General features: G+C 42.9%; 1 protein-coding gene and 1 non-coding gene across 2 annotated transcripts; one reads left to right on the top strand and one right to left on the bottom strand.

Annotated features, from left to right (window-relative positions):
* Positions 1-484: 484 nt before the first annotated feature.
* Positions 485-1,274, bottom strand: LOC146195399 (uncharacterized). Its single transcript, XM_084596787.1, has one exon. The coding sequence runs from the start codon at positions 1,124-1,126 to the stop codon at positions 485-487; it is 642 nt and encodes a 213-aa protein (XP_084452913.1). The 5' UTR covers positions 1,127-1,274.
* A 9,888-nt stretch (positions 1,275-11,162) lies between these two features.
* Positions 11,163-11,235, top strand: TRNAL-CAA (transfer RNA leucine (anticodon CAA)). The gene has a single exon. It is a non-coding gene; the product is annotated as a tRNA-Leu (tRNA).
* Positions 11,236-21,302: the final 10,067 nt, after the last annotated feature.

Raw genomic sequence — 21,302 nt, 5'->3', positions numbered from 1 at the left:
TTTGCCATGCAGTTGGCACTGAATGGGATTTAGTAAAAACAAAATATGCCATTATATCAATGGCATAATGAAAGATATATGAAAGTTTGCCGAAATATAGTAGACATGAAACTGTTACAAAAAGAGCTTTTTTGCCCGTTTGAACGTTTTCTTCTGACTTATAAGCCAACATAAAAGCTATATTTTATGTAATTTTTTTTTCTTTAACGTAGTGAATTGTGAATTGACTGAGCGAAAAAAAAAACAATCTAGAACATGTGAATTTTTGTCCAGGCTTGTTACTCTAGTTCCAAGTCTATAAAGAAAAAGCCCTTCTGCACTCTTAATCTCAGCATTGTACAAAAAGCCATTTTGGAGAAGAACGTGCAAATAGATAAATGTGATACATAAAATTGTAAATCACAAACATTTTCTTGAAACACCTTGTTTTTTTTTTGTAAGAAATTCTGTGCATTATTTGTGCAAACTCTCCTTAAAACAGCTTTCACTGCATCATTGATACATAGCATTCCGTTCTTGAAGTCGCACTCAACTTCCAAACAATGCCCGCATAGTCCCGTTCAATGAGGTTTGAGATTCTGCAGACATAGTTTTCCTCGTTGCTAAAGGTCACAAGAATGCAGGGCTTTGCTACCATACTCAGGTCAAGTGCCACCAATGGGCATTCTAGAGAAAAAAAGCACTTTATTATGTGGCCTGGCAAATTTAACTCGCATTCCTCACAAACAATTTTGCCACACAGCAATACAATTTTGCCACTGCTTGGGCATCCGACATTGACCACCTCGAAAATTCTCTTTATAACAAAAAATTCTTCCTCATACGATTCAATAACACTGCTGTCCCTTTTGATTCCCCTCCTATATTCCCGGCTGTGCATCACAGTTCCTTGATATACAAAGCGAAAATATTCTTGCACTTGAGGTACGCTGCTCAAAAACAACTCCAGAGCAGCTCTCTCAGCTGGAAGGAGCACTGGCACATCTTTTGGTGCACCAAGCATGCAGGCACCTTGCACGTAATGGGCCTTTTCCACATTGGGATAGCTAAGAAAACTGCGGCACAGCTGCATGCTCCTTGGTGGAATAACATCCAAAGAAAGCAAGAGGTGTAGTTCCTGGGACATTATTATGCACTCCAAGATTTAGTTGGGCACACCATTTGCTGCCGTAACTAACTTAACTATGTGGCCATTCCCACTCTCAAAGCCAAATGCAGAATGGGCCCACAGGGGTCCGAAGTTCCGGGCTGCTTGGGATAAGTGCAAGAGATGGTGCACATTGAAGCTCATGCAACGCTCCCCATACAATGATGCAGCCCGGCTTACAAACCGTTGCAGGAGGCATCTGAAATAAATAAGTAAGAGTGCTATTTTATACCTAACAAAAATGAACTTATGATCGCAAAGGTAATGACCATTCAGACAAAATGTTGAGCACTCAAAACTGGCCCAATTTGGTCTTCCTTTCACATATCCCACTGGACACGTGCATATTGTGAAAGCATCATAGCTCACTTGTACTGCTCAGGTTTCTCGATGGTAAGCCTCAACATACTAAGTGGATATATTGCTATGTTTATTTCTGTAAGAACACAAAATAAAAAAACAAGCACACAACTAATTTAAAAAAAAAAGATGATGACCAAGTAAAAAATACAGAAAGCTTTTTATGGTATCCACCCTTTTGAAGTACCCCCTGTACTCTGGCAATATGCAGTTGGGCTCCCAAGGCTTCAAGTTCGAAGTTGGGTACAAAGAATGGGATGGTGAAATCCTGCAGGGGAGGTACTTGCTGTACAAAATATAGAGGCAGCTGGCATGTGCTTTTTGTTCCCCGGCTAGCTTTGGGCAAGACGGCCAAATGTTTTTTTTTGCTACAATTAATCAAATGTTCAATGTTAATGATGTTCAAAAAAAGTGCAGGAAAGTTACATGCTTAGGAATTGGAGAAGAGTTTTTATTGGTTTCCTGTCAATCCATCTTGTGGCGGTGGCAGCATCGAAAAATTGCAACTGGAACAATTAGATGAGAAAAGAAGTAAAATCGCTTCCCACCACCACCATCACTATCGCCCTACATTTCTCAAATTGTTCCACTGCTTCTTCTCCAATTTAGAAGAAGATAAATGGCTTTACATGCCAGAGTCTCGGACTAATCAATTAATTCTTACCTCCTCCTCTGATTGTTAATAACTGCGCTTGCGTTCTGCGTGCTGCAAAGCTAATACTTCACTCTCGCACTAATCACAATGATCATATCTTGTTCTTTTTAGATGGGGTACATTGCAAAAGTGCAGTATGAAAGTGAGGAAGGACCGAAAGCAAATGGGGGTGGGGGGTCATGTGCTTTCGCTCTTCGCCACTCATTAGTGGACTGAGTGTTGACGTTAACGGTGGACAGGGATAGGGTGACCCATGTGCCCATCCTATTGCAGATGGCAAAGCCAACCTAAGACACAAGATTCTACTCAGCCTTGGGCAACCCCCCATGGCCATCCGAAAGACTGATGCCTCAGACAGTCTGGTGAACGACAGTGTAGGAATCCTGAGAGACCCCTTGATGTTACCAGTACCTGCGAAGAAATAATTTTAACAGTGAAAGGCACAGGGTGCTAACCATTACCTTCCCTTTAAGTGATTAAAGGGAAGGTAATGGTTAGCACCCTGTGCTTTTCACTGTTAAAATTATTTCTTCGAAAACACAAAGTACAATTGCCAAGCTTGCTATTAAATTTTTTTTTTTTTGCAATGATGCATGAGGCACTAGTATATATGGATCACCTCTTGGTATACATCAATCACTGCTATTTATTTTCATAACTGAACTTCTTTTATACTGTTTGTTTCAACAATCAAGTAATGGTTGTGAGGCATGAAAATATTGTTATATAATTACTGCTTTGTCATCTTAGTTCACAGCAATATTAAAGCCAGAGCCACAATTACAATGAACGAAGCAGCATCGAATATATGTACTGCAGTTTTTCCAAGCCTCACGTGAACTATACTGACCTTTGAAGTGATAGACAGAAAAGCATTCGGATGTTGAAACATAATAAGCATGAGAGAAGAAATGTGATTATTTATTTTAAGCTAGCCAACCATGTAGTGACCTATGTAATGCTTTAAATGCATCATTAAAAAGGAATCTTGACACCAATACTTGGCACATATGCTACTTTAATCTGATCTGCACACATAGCCTTGTCATCACCATACAGAATGAAATTACCATGCTCCAGACACAAAATGCTTGAACTCACCTGCATAACTGATGGCTACAGATGAAAGTTGCTCCTGCAGAAGGATTAAAATTGCCTCACAGAGAAGGCCAAAGTGCCTCAGGTACTGAGCAGGGAGGGTGTGCAGGCAACATGGCACACAGTAGAAAAGAAGCCAGTTTCGCCATTCGTGCGCTTTCCAAAAGTGCCTCTCTTGGATTGAGCGAGGCAGACGTGTGACATGGTGTGGTGGTCTTATAGCAGTGAGCCGCTTGTTCAGTGCATTCGCAGTACTTGGTCGCCTTGCACAGTTAGTACGCATATGTAAGTTTACGAAAGATACAGTAGCACCAAGTACGGACATGGAAGAGGTAGGGCATAACCTAGGATGAAGTGTTTGTAAGCAAAATCTAACTGAGAAGAATTCACTCCCACTTAGCACCACTGACGTGTCATTGATATGCAATTGATGATAACTACATCAGTATATAGTGCTCGTTCAATCCCCTCACTTTGTCAGTGTTCGTAGCTTTTGCTCTTGCACTTTTCTTCATTACACACTAAGAAGCCCGGCTATATGTACTGAGTAGTATAAAATTGTTTCATTAGGTACACTTTTGGAGGAAGCAACTAGTTCACGACAGAATGTTACGTCATCTGAAAAACACAAAATCTAATTGAGATCATGAACAAATGCTCACCTATGTAGAACTTCTCACGGCAGCTCGATGAATCGAACCAGTAGTCGGTGAACTGCCTGGTAACGCCCAACAGCACACAATGCATGTACTCGACCGTGTAACAAGATACAAGGTCGAGGTACTTCAGAGGCCAGAAAGGTGATGGTCCTTTTAGACCATTGACTGGTGTCTGTAGGTCCATGGCAAGTTTCATGTCCTTGCGGACACTATTTCCCGTCCTCTCTCTTGGAGGTGGCTCAGTTGTGGTATACAGACGTCGTTCTGAAATGCAAAAATAGTGACTTCAGTGTAAGGTCACTATTGTACAAAAAACAAAATTTGAAAATAAAAAGAACATCTGTCAACAGGCCACAATAAAGCATGACAAGTTTGTTTTCAAGAAAGCTTCCGAAAAAAATTTTGCTGCAATATACACAGTCTCTACTGTAGTGAAAAGCTTTCTTTGGTAAACTCAGCAATGAACCTGCTCTTCTTAGCTAAAATAGCGCTCGTGGCATGGTCCAATGTTTTGGAGGGCCATCAAGAATGTTAACTATAGTATCTCAAAATGAGATAATATTGTTGATGGCATAAAGAAATGCCATTTATTAGCCTGCCTGTCGGTGCCCAAAGGTGACATCAGCTAAAGACAGTATCTGCAGAGCTAGCAACTCTTTGAACAAGCTAAGGACACACCAGTCTTGAGTTCTGCACTGTCAGCAGTGATAAAGAAATCAGATTCTATTGGTAAGCAGTGGCATTTGCTAGTTCCGGAATATGAAAAATAGTTTTGTTATGCAATCACTGCCCTAACACAACAGAATGGTTTGAATGCTATTAATATTGGTGAAGTGAAATCCTTACCTTTGTCCAGTTTCCCACATGTTAGGCACCAGGGACAACCAAACCGGCCATTAAATTGTGTGTGGTTGCCCGCAGATGCCCGGGCTGGAGCATCCACACATACACACGCAATGTACAGGTTCGACACCACAGCCATAGCACCATGCTGCCACACAACCTTGCCAACACTCTGTACAGCCTTGACAAATTCTCCCATAAAGAGAGGCATATCCGGATGTTTGTTCCCAAACCATAATCCAGCCAAGAAAGAATTTTGAGTGCGATGAGGTTGTGGAAGTTCGTTTACACATAACTGTATCGGCCAGATTGACGAATTATTGGATTTGAAGAGTGGGCTTCCGTCGGTATTCACAGTTAAGGTTAGGTCGCTCCACTTTAAAAGTTCCCGTTGCCGCAGGCCTTGGCACGCTGCCGCATCGCTTATGTCTGTCATCGTTCTGCTTCCAGCACCAACTCCCTCAGCCAATTTGGACAGACTTGCAAAAAGCACTTTTCCAACTTTTTTTGGAAGATTGTGGAGCTGCTCCTTGAGGCTCATTATGGCAAAGAAACTTGCCCTCTTCGTGACTACACTAACTTCAACTTCTGTTTTACACACCTTGCAGTAAAGTTTGTGGCTGTGTTTGCTGCTTTGCAGTAGCGATAAGCATGTTTCACAGTAAAAATGCTGTTGAACGAAACTTGTACACTTAGATGACCAAAATTTCCTGAATAAGTATTTCGAATGAGGTAGGCCTGATCGTTGAAATTCAAATAAGGCATCGATCAATTTAAGTAGATCACCAAGGGCTGACCAAGTCAGCCCGTGGGCGACAACAAAGGCCATTACCAATACAATTGCCTCCGCCAATGTTGTAGTCGATCCGGGAAGCGTTTTGCGCCCGAAATCTTGAACACAACGAGCTAAAAGCTCTGTCATCGAACTGTGGCACAGCACCGTGCGGCTCATCAACACCATCATCTCCGCCGTCCGGATCATCGCACTCCTCAGTGCTGCAACCGCTCTCGCTAGTAGCACCCATCCGTGGTTCCAAGTGGTCAGTGTCTGACAGAGCACCATCGTGGGTCTCGCTGGTGTCTCCTTCGCCACTGTCATCCAACTGAGAGCGCTGCTCACAGCTGTCAACTTCGCTACTTTCGCTTGCAGCGCTGTTACCGGGCACGGAGACAGTCAGGTCCTTGATGCCAGAAGTTGAAGGCGGCGTTGCAGCTGTCACGCTCGGGGCATTTAGTCGTTGCTTATTGTACCACAGTGTGGAGCGTGGCACAACAAACTCGCTGCTTTCATTAGACAAATAAAGCTTGCGACGTTTTGGAGTCGTAGATTGGCTGTTGCTCATGGCGGTATGATGCAAAAAGTGCAAATGAAGACCAATTTGTGCAGGCTTCTCGATGTGCAACCAATGTACACCATTCCCAGACGAAAAAAAAACTACACCGCCATTAGCTACCAATGCTATTGGCATGGGTTGGCTAGCACGGCACCATGGAGCAAGAGTGGCTCTTTCGTTTGTCTCTTGTAGTACGTTGAAAATACATATTTTCGCCCGAAAGCAATATTGGTACTTGTGTAGTAATCACATTTACATCATGCATGGTAACGTGGAAAATTGAAGATAATTACTCCGCGTCGTCTGCTAAAGGATGACATGCCGTCCTCTAATATACAGGATATCATTTGTTGTTTTTTTCGCCGCTTACAGATTCCGAGCTGGACAGTGCCGCCTCCCAGCCCTTGGGTTTTGGGTTATTAATCGTCCAAAATGTATGAAACCTTCTATTATATAAGTTAGTCACTGCTGCACAGAAGGCTCAGTGCGGATCGTACATATTTAGGAAATGTGGGGTAATTAAATGCAGTTGATATGGGCATCTGATTATAATAGCTGTAAGACGACCCCTTACTTCCTGTTTAGATATTTGTTCGGTGCAGTGTATTCTGCTAGTTAATCTTCAATATTGTGGCGCTCCATCGCTGAGCCAGGCTGAGCCGTTCCCCTTTTGATTGCGGCACTTGCGGTGCTTGCGGCTTGCTAGCAGTCTTTGCGCCGCCAAGCCAATCCGAGTTGATTGCTAACCGTACGACGTTTCTAGCAACCATAGTTCATCCATGCGTACGATCATACTGCACGGACTGTTTCTTGGTGTTAGCAGTGTTAGCAGTGTCGTGTGCTTTGCCATAGTCTCCTGTATAGCTTTGCTCACTTTAATCTGTCATGAGCGCGTCGATTCCTACTTACGCCTACGTAAAATACAGTGACGGCTCTAGAGCGGTCGTGCACGTGTCTTTAATACGCGACTATTCCCCAACCTCGGTAACCGAGGTTGCAAAAAAGAAAAAGATGCCTACTGGTGCGGCGGCAGAAAAGAAGATGAGGGGTTTTATCCGGCCCAAGTAATCGCACTTGGAGGTGAGTTTTTCGATTACTTCGCTGTGCGGTCTGTCATATTTCAGTAGCGTGCCAAATACACCGCCGTGATGCATTAACAACCCATGAAATTAGCTTCTCTGATCTTAACGAAGTTTGGTGGCGAAGCTGCTTAGCGGATAAGTTTCGCGGAAACGTTATTAGTAGTGCTGACATAAGTGAGGTATATGTTCATAAATTATCGGTAACTGCATGACTGCATGAGGCGATAATGCCTAGCATTTCGTAGCTTGTCTTGGCTTTGCTGTCGCTTAAATAATGACATTTCATTATTTCTTCTCTCATTCATTGTGTTTCAGTAACACAGACGGATATCGTTCAGAGAATGGCGAAAAAGAAAATTCCGGTTCCGGAATTTATTTTTGACGAAGTTCTGCAACAGCAGGAAACAGTTGAAAAGACAAATGTATGTACTGAGATAAATTTTGACTTGTCTTGCTGCTGCCTATTGCAACAGTGAATTTTGTATAGGATTTGAGAAGTGCATAGGGCAATTCTTTTTGTCATATTTTGCGAACGTTTTCATGCCTATATAATTTAAGCTCCACTTTGTGTTTGTTCTTTCATGACATGCTGCAGCAAATGCTTATTGCTGTACAGTAATGGACAAGCTATTTTCAGACTGAGGATGGCATATGCAAGCTACAGTTGGCATCATGCAAGTGCTAAAGGTTTTAGACGATAACCAGAAATATACAGACACAGAAGGGCGCAGAGGTGCACCTGGATCGATATTATTGGTGTGAGGTGCGCCAAGTGACATTCTCTTTGTTTCGTCCTGCAGTATGTACTTCCACAGTATGTGCCTGTATGCTTTTGGCTAGCACAAAAAATCAGTTTTTATCGTGTTGTCTCTAGTTTTGCAAATGTTTTTACCCTGCGTGATCACCTCAGTCTTATTGCTCCAACATTGCAGGTTAACTTAATATGTCCATGACTGTACATATAACTCTTCTTTGTCTTCATCAGCGGTTGTCACAACAGTAGTGGGTCTTGTGCTTTGGGGTCAAGAAAATGTGTGCATGCATGTTTATCACGTGTAGAAAACTGAAATGTCGTGGCATTCTTTTAATACCTGAAAGGGAATCTCATAGCATTCCTGGGCATCATTTAAGTGAGCATAATTGGCACGACAGAATGATCCTTTGTACACTGCTATGGTTGAGGGGGGCATGGATGAAAACTGAAAGTTATGTTACTTGTGAGATAAATACCTAAAAAACTAGGACATTGAATATCTGCCACCATAGCTTAGTTGTAGAGCGCTGCTCTGGAGTGGGTCATGGGTTCGGATCCCATAGATGCCATGTAGCAGTTATTTCTTCTGCTTTTTAATTGTTTATTCTCAGGTAAATGTTTACGCTACTAATTTCCCAAGAAAAAACACCTCAAATAAAAAAAATACCATATGTTTTTTTTCTGTTTCAGTGACTGTTTGCCTGGTTTATAGTTTCTAGATGTGTTCAAGATCCAGGATAGAATGAAGGGGAAAATATAGATACAGAATAAGAAAGAGAACTGAACAAGGGTAGTGGGAGTCTCAGTCACAAGTGAAGCCAATGTTTCGACAAGGGGAATTGCCAAAATGTTGCCTTGGTTCGCAAACTGAGACTTCCCCTCAACCCTTGTTTGGTTCTTTCATATAGATATGCTGAAGTTATTAGAAGTAAATGCATACTGAATAAACCATGTTTAGTGTACCTTTACAGCTATGCTTAGTACTATATATGTTTAGCTTCATTAGAGAATTTTGCAATCAAGCTTGGTCTCTGTTCTACTATATGTTTTGCCTTGTTTTCATGCTGCAACATATAAGCACATGATGTGGGACATGTTACTGCAGGCTGTATCAGCAAAAGAGACGGCACGAAAGATGGGGAAGGCCAAAAGGCTGAAACTACAGCAGATGATTTCCTAGGAGGAGTCAAGCTCGGAAGACGACGTTGTGCCGAAAAGGTTGCTCGTTGAGAAGCAAAAAAAAAGCAATACCCTCCTGCAGAGGCTCAAACAAATACGGAGAGAGAAAGCAGAATTGCAAGCTCGCCATGATCGGCTCGAAGACGCTTTCCTGAACAAATTCGGTGAGGGATAAGCAATACCTTGCAATATCAAGATGGGTCTGTTTGTGCTGATTGCAGTATGCAAGCACTTGCATAGGTGTGAGCGGCTTCATCTGATGTGGACATATGCTTTATCGCAGTGCTATGTTAGGATGCGGCTTTAATAAAACGAAATGTGGACCTAAACTAAATTCTTGGAAGCATCGCACCTTACTTATGCCCTCGAGTTAGAGTTCTACTGGTATAGTTCTAGGTGCACAAACCTGCTATTTGTGTTTGTGCTTTTTTAAATGTACAGATTTCTGCCATGAAAGTTAATTGTTGTGCTTCAGCAGTTAGGGGACAGAAAGGCATCAGTGTAAGGAGTGTTATGCACAAACACTTTTGAATTTTAGAACTGTAATAATTTTAACTTTAAAAGGACAACTGACCATCGTTTGGACAATTTATAGAAACAAGTGTAGTGCTTAGATCCAGCACTGAAGATGATCTGTGCAAGATCTTAGAACCATGCGTAGCCTGAAAAGCTGTAAGAATTCAAATCATGTGAAATTCAAGAAATGTGAAATATCTGGCTCAGTATGGTTCTAATGGTGTGTCTGTGTTTTATATGCAGAACCCTGGATGGTAGCACGCTGTAGCAATTGCCCGAAGGTATGTATAAAGAAAACTGTTTGAGTAAAAAAAGAACTTTTTTTATGCGAGATAACTAGATGTTGCAATTGTTCACATATCTAGGCTTATGAATTCTGAAGTCGAGTGATGTGACACAAAATTTGAACCAGAAAAACCTTTTCTTTTGCGCTCATGAGAGGGAGCCGACCCTTTTGAACTTGTGCAGAAGCCCTATGGCACGGGAGAACTGTCTCATTCCATTTTCATGTGATTCGCTGGTACTGCTGGCATGCAAAGATGGATAGAGGGTTTTGAGAAATGGCCTTGGCAGCATCTTGGCACTCTGCAAAGCTTGCTGTGCAGTGCGTCACACCCCCCCCCTTCACCCGTTGTATGACGTAACACCAGAAAAATATACCATGTTGATATCAATGAGAAGCATCTTGGCATGTTTGCAAGGTATGCACTATGGCCTGCAATGACAATGATGTGAAACAGGGATGTATTAACAACTGACAGTTAAAAAAATATATTCACTGTCACAAAAGTGGGAGGTAGGTTCATTATGTGAGTAAATGAGGTATGTGCTGAAATTCTGTCTACAATTGTAGACAGAAGGTCCACAGTTTTTATTTTACTCCTCAGAGTTATAATTATGACTTTCCTACGGCCACCTTAATTAAGCACTTGCCCTGGCAGCCGCAACTCTCCTGGAAAATCTCTGGTGCCCACTAATGGCATTGCCTGTTCACCACGAGGGCTGCCCCCTGGGTTCGTGCACGGTGCCTATAGGTTGGGAATTTCAGTAAATGAATATGCAAAAGGGCAGGCATGCACTGCACTGGCAAAAGGAATACTAAAGTGCTGCGCTTTGTGGAACTAGTGCAGCAAAGTGCAGCCAAATTGAACAGACCCAATGTGCCGTTGCTGCTAATGGCAGCTTACCGTGGACTTGTTGAATTAACTATCTTGTCTTAGCAGATCAATTAAGGGGAAATGAGGGTGCTCGTTATAATACATGAAGGAAAGAAGCCAACAGTCGGCGAGGCCAAGGAAAGTGTTGGGAATGGTACTTTTTTTATGTTTACTCGGATAATCAAAGAAATTAGTAATGTAATCTGTTTAGGGGGAAGATAATTAAACACAAAGAGGAAGAAAAAACAACGTGCCGATGGCGGGAACCGAACCCACGACCTCCGAATATCGCGTCCGGTGCTCTTCCAACTGAGCTACATCGGCTGCTGTCCCCCCTGCTACTTTTTTGGGTATCGGGCAGTAACAGGGGGGACAGCGGCCGATGTAGCTCAGTTGGAAGAGCACCGGACGCAATATTCGGAGGTCGTGGGTTCGGTTCCCACCATCGGCACGTTGTTCTTTCTTCTACTTTGTGTTTAATTATCTTTCCCTTAAACAGATTACGTTACTAATTTCTGTGATTATCCGAGTAAACATTAAAAAAAAAAGTACCATCCCCAACGCTTTCCTTGGCCTTGCCGACTGTTGGCTTCTTTCCTTCATATCTTGTCTTAGGCTGTTGCCGCATGTCTCATTCCCTCTATGTGGCACATTGCAGCGGTAAAAAAAAATCATTCCTCCTGTATGGAATTATATGCCTCTTTTAGGTGCTGAGCATTTTAGAAATGTCTATTTTGTGCAGGAGCCTAGTGGCAATGACATCACAGAGATGCCAGGAGCTCCACATGGCAGCCAGCTGACTCAGAAATCGACAGCAGCAGTTCCTGCAGCTCAAGTGGATCGTTCTCAAGTGGATTTTCGAAACACTGAGGTATAGAACTAAACTATCAGCTTATGAAGTTCATTGCATGTCTTCAAAAAAAACAAGAATGCTGTGTTAGCGAGCTTTTCTGAAACTTCTAGTTTTTTTTTCTCTCCACATTAAGCAGTTTATATGCAGTGACTGTTGCTACTTCAACTACACTGAGCAGTTGGAAACATATTTCACGTGTAGGACTAAATCATTTTCGCTTCCAGCCTATTGTTAGCATGATTACTAGCATGACAGAACTTTTTCTTTTAAATAATCTTAAGCACTGCAAGCTATAGAAGTTCACTGCCTGCACTTTGCTTTTCACAGTTTTACACTATAAGATCATTAATTTGAATTACACGGGTACACCAATAGAATTGAAATTATTGCAAGTTGAAGTAAAGAAAAGAAATTTGGGAACCAGCAGGGAAGTGAGACTTCATTTTGTTTGTTTTATTATTCCAGGATAATTTTTTTACTGTAATCATCTTATTTCATATTGCGTCTTTCATGTAGAACCCAGTGGGCATTCAGCCACCAAGGGACAGCTGCTACCAGGTAAGCTGTTAATTTGTTCATTTTAGTTGCCCTAAAATAGTAATGCATAGTAGTGGAATGGAGTAGTTGAACAATTTTCACATTTTGCAGGCTTCCACCAGCATGGCACCTCAACAACCAAACCTGGGTGCCCTTGCCGAGGTCACTGGCCAGGTAATGTAACTTTCCTTCATAATTAGAACCAATTTCTAAGGTCGAAAATCTTTTAGCTTCCATTCATGACAGTGCAGGCAAATAATGTGGAAACCATAACAAACAATATGCTAAACGGGTCTGCAGTGGAACCTTTAAGAAACATGGAACTTTCTATCGAAATGGTATATGGAGCATAAAAAAAACATTGATTGGGAACCAGCAGGGAAGTGAGACTTCATTTTATTTGTTTTATTAGTCCAGTATAATTTTGTTACTGTAATCATCTCATTTCATATTGCGTCTTACATGCAGTACCCAGTGGACATTCAGCCACCAGAGGACAGCTGCTACCAGGTAGGCTGTTAATTTGTTCATTTTAGTTCCCTTAAAATAGTAATGCATAGTAGTGGAATGGAGTAGTTGAACAATTTTCACATTTTGCAGGTTTCCACCAGCATGACACCTCAACAACCCAACCTGGGTGCCCTTGCCGAGGTCACTGGCCAGGTAGAGTAACTTTCCTTCATATTTAGAACCAATTTCTAAGCTCGAAAATCTTTTAGCTTCCATTCATGGCAGTGCAGGCAAATAATGTGGAAACCATAACAAACAATATGCTAAACATGGGTCTGCAGCGAACATTTAAGAAACATGAAATTTTCTATCGAAATGGTATATGGAGCATAAAAAAAACACCCAACAGCTCTCGGTATTTTGAACCACTGACAGCTAATACAGATCAATTATGTTTCCAATGCTTTAGACCCCTCGGCTATCACCATAGTCTCCCGCTATGGCCCGCCGGGGCGGCGCAGTGGTTACGGCACTGGAATACTGTGCCCAAGGATGCGGAATCGAATCCCGGCCTCGGCAGACACTTTCGATGGAGGCGAAAAGCAAGGCACCCATGTGCTGCGCGATGTCAGTGCACGGTAAAAACCCAGGGGCTCCAAATTTCCGGAGGCTTCCACTACGACTTTTCTCACAGCCTGAATAGCTTTGGGACGTTAAACCTCGCAAAGCAAACCATAGTATCGTGCTATTTGCTCTAGGGCATTATAGCCTCGTGTGATACACATTTTACTTTATCCTCATCATAATTCACTCATTAGTTTTCATACGTACAAATGCAGAGTGATTTTTCCACTTTGGCCACACAATACAGTTGATTGAATGAAGAACAAAAAGGATTGTAGTCATTTATGAAGCTCTGGTATACATTATCCATACTTGACTACATCAAGTTCTAATTTCTGTGATTATCTAAGCAAACATTCAAAAAGAAAAATAATAAAAAGACCTGAAGTACCATCCCCAACGCTTTCCTTGGCCTCGCCGACTTTTGGCTTCTTGGTTGGTTTGTGGGGTTTAACGTCCCAAAGCGACTAAGGCTATGAGAGACGCCGTAGTGGAGGACTCCGGAAATTTCGACCACCTGGGGTTCTTTAATGTGCACTGACATCGCACAGCACACGGACGCCACTCCGTTTCGCCTCCATCGAAACGCAGCCACCGAGGTCGGGTTCGAACCCGGGTACTCCGGCACAGTAGTCGGGCGTCTTACCACTGCACCACCCCGGCGGGGTGACTGTTGGCTTCTTTCCTTCATACATCAAGTTATAGCTTGTTATGAATCCACATCTAGTATAATTTTAAAGGGAAACTTCGGGGGTTTTGTTATTTCATTGAAACTTTCACAGTAGGCCCTTTGGAGCTTTCCTATTCTTTCTGAACAATTTTACAGCTAGGTGGCATTTCGTATTATTGCAAATTATGTAGTTTAGAATTCTACCCTTTTGTGGCTTCAGTCAGTGTGATTTTTACTGCTGTCTTGCATGTGGTGTCGGCATGCTTGTCTATATTCTGTCTGCGTTTGGTGGACGAAAATATTTTGAGATTATTTTTTTGTTTTGGTTATTTGAGACAAATAATGACTGATGCTGTGAGAGAGACAATGAATTTATTGTCAACTCCACTTTTAGTACCCTTAAAGAGGGCCTTTAAGGGTTCTTTAAATAAATATATAATCTTCATCAGATGAAGGGGAAGCGTTTTCGTCCTTGACATCTAACAAGTCACACATAATCCAGCAGGATTATATGCTTGGTATGGGAAGTCAGAGTAGACCGCCATTTATGTTGCAGATGTTGAGGCAGAGCAGCCTCTAGCTTTTAGAGGTAGTGCAAGGGTGCAGATCAAGCTATTTGTCCTGTGTTCGGCTGTATGACACTACTGGTATGTGTGATCATTTGAAGAGTATTTACCGCAGGCAGTGCACTCATTTTTTTTTCCCTGTTTGTAATGCTTGAAAGGTGAAATGGCCTGGGAGAAGGAAGTTTAGGCTTGCTTGATATAGGCAAAAATAATCTCGTGTAATTGCAATGGATGGGAGGGGAGGCTACAAAGCATTTCTCTATTAATACCTATCATACTTGGCGTTGATTTTAGAGGGAGCTGTTGTTGGCTTTGTGAGTCTTTGATCAAGCCCATATTGTAGGTTATGGGAGGGTATGGGTATTTTGAGCCTGGGCATAGTTTCCTATGAAGGCTCTTCTTCAGGCAGGATAGCTGAAGCTTGTTACTCATGCAGTCACCAGCGTGCAAATAAAACTGCACATAGACTCTATCAGAATCCAGTTTTGGTTTATTTCCTAGTTGTCACTGTTTCATAGTTTAATTCTATTCCAATTCTGAAAACTCTGAAATTTGATAAGGAGGCCTCAGAAGTGCAATGCAGTAGCTCAGAATATTGTAAATTCTCATGAGGTTACCCTTTAATCTAGTATGTGCGTTACTATTTTGTATGCAAATGAGAATGTGCACATTTCATATTTGCAGGCCTCTACCAGTGACTGTCTTGCAGCCTCACAACACCCGGGTGTTCTCGCTGAGGTGAATGATCAGGTGCGATGGCTCAATCGTTTGCATTTTTAAAAGTAATTTGTCAGCATAAAATGTTTTTTGCTCCCATTCTTGGCAAGTGTAGGTGAAAATAATCTGGAAATTGCGGCAACATGCTGCCGAGCATGCAGCCAAGCATCAAGGCAGATCCCTCACAGACGTCAAATTTTCCATCTAATTGTTATAGTTCAAAAAAATGTTAGCCTGTACAATAGCCCCAAGCCTAATACCAAAACTAGCAGTTAAAGCCTCTTAGACTTCGGTTCAAATTAGTGCAGCCTCTTGTGCTGCATTTCAGAATGTTTAAAAACCTGTTTTGCGCCACGTGAAAAAGCAGGGGTGCAGGAAGAGACCAATCGTTGTAGGCCTGATCTCACTGCTTGTTAGCTTGGTGCTCCCAAATATACTTGGCACCACGGTGGAAGAGAGAGCTGATAGGACTGTGCGGCGAGGAGTGGCCGCTTAGTGTGACACATGACGTGGCCGCCAGCGGCAGCACCGGTACTGGGGGCCTGTCTCGTTGCTCGTTTCACTGGCGCTTCTATGGGCGCACCTGTGATGGGCGCTTGATTTTGACACACAGGGGCGTTTGCTTGCTTGAAACAATTTTTTTTTGGTTGGAGGGTGTACTTTTATATTTCTGCCCAGTATGGGTTGTAATTCGACCCAGGGCAGCATGAATGATCTCTTAACTGATATGCAACTTGGAGGTGTACACGATAGTTTGGTAATGTAACAATACAGCCGACGGCAGATTTTTCGGATTCTCAACGGACTACGAAAATGGCCGAAAAATCGGACAGCCCGAAAAATAAATCTGCACCCAAAAAGCTCAATTTATCGCCTATTATTCACTTTGAGGCCGGAAAAAGTCAGGAATGCTTTTCTGCACCACGCTCTGCTTCCGTGCTAACAGGTCCGCCTGAATTTCGCTTGCATCAGTTCAGCTTGCGTCGGCTGCGCTGCTGCAGGTGAGTCATTGTCGTCTTCGCTCTCAGACTCCACAAGCACTTGGCGAATAATTTCTGCATCTGTGAGCCCAGCGCACAGTTCCGACTCATGGTCAACGTCTGTGAACTCTGAAAACGAGACGGCCGGTAAAATTTTGACATCAGCAGTGCGAAGGTCGTGAATGAGCTGCTCTCCTCGTCCAAGGCAGCCGACTTGTCATTCAGCACAAATCCCACGTGGCGGAAGCAATTGCGTAGCGTTGTGGGTGCTACAGACTTCCACGCATCGGCGGGCGTACTAGCTCCAAGCAAATCGACAGAGTAGGTTTTCCCACTGTCGAGGCACACCACCACCACCAACCACTGGATCACAACACCTGAATTTGTTGAGTGCCTTCTCGCTGCCAAGTTGCATGAAAAAAAAAAATTCAGAAACACCTTCTTGAAGAACTGAAGCAGATTCAAGTAAATGCAAACCTTAGTAGCGACAGAACATAGTTCTCGCATCATCACAACCACGGCTAGGCTTCCTCGCTATGCTCGGCAACGCATGTGAAACGCGTTGCCGAGCTTTTTTTCGTGCACAATTGTTTTTTCAGACTGCCTGATTTTTCAGAGATTTTCGTGGTTCGTTGAGAATCCAAAAAATCGGTCGTCGATTGTATAATACGTACGACACCAGCGCTTTTTTGCTGCCACTCAGGCATAAACATAATGACAAAATATTCAAACAGCAGAGCCCGTAGGAGCGCCTATGTGTTCACATTTACTACATCATAAAATTATGATATAGGTAAACATGGCACAATTTCAAGCTAGGATGTTACAATCTGTTGTTTTAATTGTGTACTAAATGTGAGAAAGCTTTGTTGTCCATAGTCCTTATTTTTTTTTTTACAAGAAAAGGTATACGTGCGAGGTATATAAGCAGGTAGCTGATATCGTTTAAGGCATCCGGTTCGTTATTCTATTTGAATGCTTAAACAAAACTTAGAGAAAGTGCAAAAAACAAAGAACCACAAACAGCACCGCATGTCGTTGTTCTCGATAGTCAGATACACGCATACACGACGGCTAGCTTAGGCCCTATCAAATATCAGCGAGCACACCCCGTGGGCTCAAAGTTACTTCGCGGCTGTTTGGGTTACCGAGCACCGCTGTTAATATTAAGGCTCGCAGCAACCATGGTACATATGCCATCATTCGATTGTTCGATAGCCGGCTAGCTGTTTGTAACTGCTTTTTTTTCACTACCACAATGGCGTATAGGGGCTTATGCAAGCTTTCTCAAACTGCAACTATTTTTTCCTATCGTCTTTGTCCACTGAACAGTCGCAACCTTGCTGCAACGTAGTAATTTAGAGGATGCGCTGTCATATGTATTTAATTTATGCTCAGCGCATGGAAATGCAGTGCGATTCGTCGATTGTGAGGTAACGGTTAAGCTTACTGCATATTATCGGAAAACTGCTTCTACCCTCTCTAGCATTTGACAAATACGAGCCGCCGGGTGAGCAACTGGCTTTCTTGCTTGAGGTGTACAACATCACGTTCAGTAGAGAAATCCATGAAAGGTAGATATCTGGTCAAAGCACGTGAATCGATGCACTCGCAATCTAAGAAACTGCGTCATATGGTCTGGCAAATCATTGTACACACGTTAGCTGACCTGCCAATTACCCGTAAGACATTGCTATCGGCAGCATGATGACATGATGCCGCTCTTTTTTGGCCACACAAAGTAGCAGTCCGTTAGAAGTGCATTCAAAGCGCGCTCCGAGGCAGCGAGCACTAGGCGTCATCTGCTCGAGATGATGCTTCTCTCTCCTCTCTCGAAAATTTAGTTATTTAATCAGTAAGCGGTAAGAAAGCTTCTTCCTGCTCAGAAATGGACGTGTAAATAACGAAAACAGAAATGTGTCCATGTTATGGTCTTTTAGTTATGATTGAAGGGAAAATTATCACTGCGTGTGCCGCTACTCCAAAGGCACGTCAGCAGAATCGGCGGAGGATGTCCCCCAGAACATGAGCCGCCCTTAGCGGCTGCCCTCTCTTCCAGTTGCACTAAGCGGCCGCTCGCTCGCTGCAGAGCAGCCTCGCCGGTGGAGCACCTTTCTTCTTCCACCGTGCTTGGCACCACAGCAGTGCTGCCACCATGCCGTCGAGCCTGAATTAGTGGAGGTTTCGGCAAAATGACTAACAAAGGAAGCTTAATAGAGTTTCACTTCGCACATCTTTGTTGCGACCATGCGGTCTAACTAGTCTAATGTGCTTCCGAGTCCAAAGAAGAGCGGATGCGTGTTATGTTTATTGTTATCGTGTGCAAGGAAATTTGCCATTATCTTAATAATAAAAATGTGGCAATTCTGAAAAAAAGGGTATCTAGCAATTTTAATGTGCAGAATAATATATCTCTCCTAAACCTGTTATAAGGCTTTATACAAAGAATATGCCGTTTTATTGCAGGTACACCTCGGGAATGGCCACTACGTTAGTGCAGAACGGTGGCGCTGGCTCCTTTCCCGAGGCCGAGACTCCTTGTTTTGCAAGGATACAGCAAAACTTTTGTGGGGGGTCCCGGCTCTTCGTGGAAGGAGCGTCACCGGAGCGGCGTGCAGCCGTTTTTTGAAAACTGCAGACAGTGTGCAGAAGCCTGGGCTGAGCCCAGAAAAGCTGGCAGCAGTGGGCAGTAAGTATCTTTTACATTTACATCTTCTTATTTAGTCTTTCTCTTATTTACATGGTTGATTTATGGAGTGTAAATGTACCAAAGCAACTCAAGCTATGAGGGATGTCTTAAAGGAAGGTTCTGGGTAATTTCAGCCACCTGGAGTTTTTTTAATGTGCACTGCAAATGACACACAGGTTTTGTACTTCGCTTTCATTGAAATGTGACTGCTATGGCTGGAATTGAACCTTGGTGTCTTGGCTCAGTGTGCACAATTTAAATGCTTTTATTTTAAAGTACCTACCTGTATCAAATTGTGTGATAATTATTATTGCGAAAGCAATACTACGACAGCGAAAGCGAGACCTCGGGTGGGCCGCAGCTAAGCCATGAAGAGGCGCAGCTACGGTCTCCTCATAAAAAAATCAGCCTGCCATGACATTTGAATTCACATTACCCCTATGCCACGGGCAGGAGCTGCCAACTTGAGTTGCTCCTTCCATATGGGAGGGTGATATCAGAATCAGCCTGCCAGAACCATTTGCATTCTCATTACCCCTATGACACGCAGGCACGCCCATAGGTTGGTTGAAGCGTGACTTTATATGTGGGCTGATAGCTTATGCTCTCATGTCATACCCTTAAAGGATGAGCTTCAAGGTGGTAGGAAATGGCTTGAAAGGTCACTGATAAACGTTTTGAATGTGTAAAACGAATGCTTCCGAGTGTTCCCCCAAAGTACAACTTGCAACAAAAGCAGTGATTTATTATTAATTTTTTAGAACTGCGTTTTTTGAAATTCGTGGGCTGCTCGGTTCTCGCGGGGCGGTGAGATTTGGAACTATTCTGCTGTGAGTTCCTACATTACAAGTGCCAAGAGTGACGTTTCACGAAGGCTGCCATTGGCTGTAGCCGCGATGCCCAGTACGTGGCTGACATATTTCCGGTAGCTGCGAAAGTCTGACGACTGGGGCGAGGCGGAGAACCCGAGCTGTTTTCTTCGTTCTTTTTTTTTGTTTTTTTGTGTCTCCAAGTGTTGAGTTTAGAAGGGAGAGGGTGAGTGCTATTTTTAATTGCCGATATATCCGGTGTTAATGAAGCTAGCTGAAAAATTCTTGCGGTGAATTAACTTGAGGGAGTACCTATCTCTCGTCCGATTTGCTTTACCTCATTTTAGGCATTTCATAACCCCTTTAAGTGCCCCCAATAATGTAGCACCTTACACTAATAGGGCATGATGGGGAATAATGTTGCAGGCAAAAGAAACTTCTGTTGCTTTCGCAATTCAACTATGATTAACCGGAGCTAAACCACAACTTATTCTTTTACTCTTTCAGATGCATTTGATGCCTATATATTGAACACTCCAGGTGCTGCTGAAGAAGCAAAAGTGTGGCGATCAAAGCTGAACCGCTATATTGCAGAGATGCTGCGAGATATGAAGTGAATAAAGACAAAACGAAAAAGTATATTTCACTGAAACCTGAACAGGCTGCTGAATTTCACTGAACAGGCTGCTGAATCTGCATGTGTTACTTGGATGCAGCATTTGCTGCACTGAAGAGTTTGAAACTTGTTCAGAAAGCCTGCCTGCCTCTTAAGAGCTGTTAGCTGGACATGCCCCTGAATTGCTTTACAGTGCACATGAGTAATGAGGTCGTACCCATGATGAGGCCCTCGTATGGTTACGTGCATGTGCCCTCGTATCATGCTAGAGGATATGAGGGACACATATCCAGTTGCATATATATGAGACACGCATGACACATATGCGCCATATGAGGGACACATATCCAATTGCGTATATATGAGACACGCATGACACATATGTGCCATATGAGGGACACATATTATATACGAGCACATATGACACATATCCAATAATTTCATATATATGAGACTCATATGACAACTACATATGAGTTTTTTCAATGGGGATGACGGTTGCACCGGGCGTAAAAACATTCTTTTTTAAATTGCATACAGGAACCCTCTCAGTCAAAACATGGATGGAAGAAAAGGGCCTTTTTGTACCTTTGTGTTCAAACTATCTACTATGTAGGAAACCTGAAACAGTTGAGCACGTGTTCCTAGATTGTTGGGATGCGGTGTTTTACTGGGATGTGTTACAAAGGACACTTAACAAAGACCTGCCATTGACGCCACGTTGAATTCGGTACTTGACAACTGTTAATGATGATTTTCAGTATAACCTCATCATACTATTGGGCCTTCACAGCATTTGGAGGAGTAGGATGGCTTAAAGACACTGTGATGTCGATGCACGATCTGTATGTGATTATTTTGTTGAAAAAGTGTATAAACTAAAAGAAATTTTGAAGCAGCAAGACGCTGCGGAGGAGGTCTTGAGTCTGATGGACGAACTTGTGGTAATGAAAGTCCATTAGACACGGTTGTCAGCCAAGGGGCATGGCAACCACGATCTTTTACTG

Source organism: Amblyomma maculatum, chromosome 3, assembly GCF_055883805.1.
Source record: "Amblyomma maculatum isolate TAMU_Amacu chromosome 3, ASM5588380v1, whole genome shotgun sequence".
Lineage (NCBI taxonomy): Eukaryota > Metazoa > Arthropoda > Arachnida > Ixodida > Ixodidae > Amblyomma > Amblyomma maculatum.
The sequence above is the reverse complement of the archived record's forward strand: the minus strand, read 5'-3'. Positions and strand labels throughout refer to the sequence as shown.

Bases quoted from the DNA above. Each gene is read 5' to 3' on its own strand.
- LOC146195399 (XM_084596787.1), bottom strand. From the start codon at position 1,126: ATGTCCCAGGAACTACACCTCTTGCTTTCTTTGGATGTTATTCCACCA.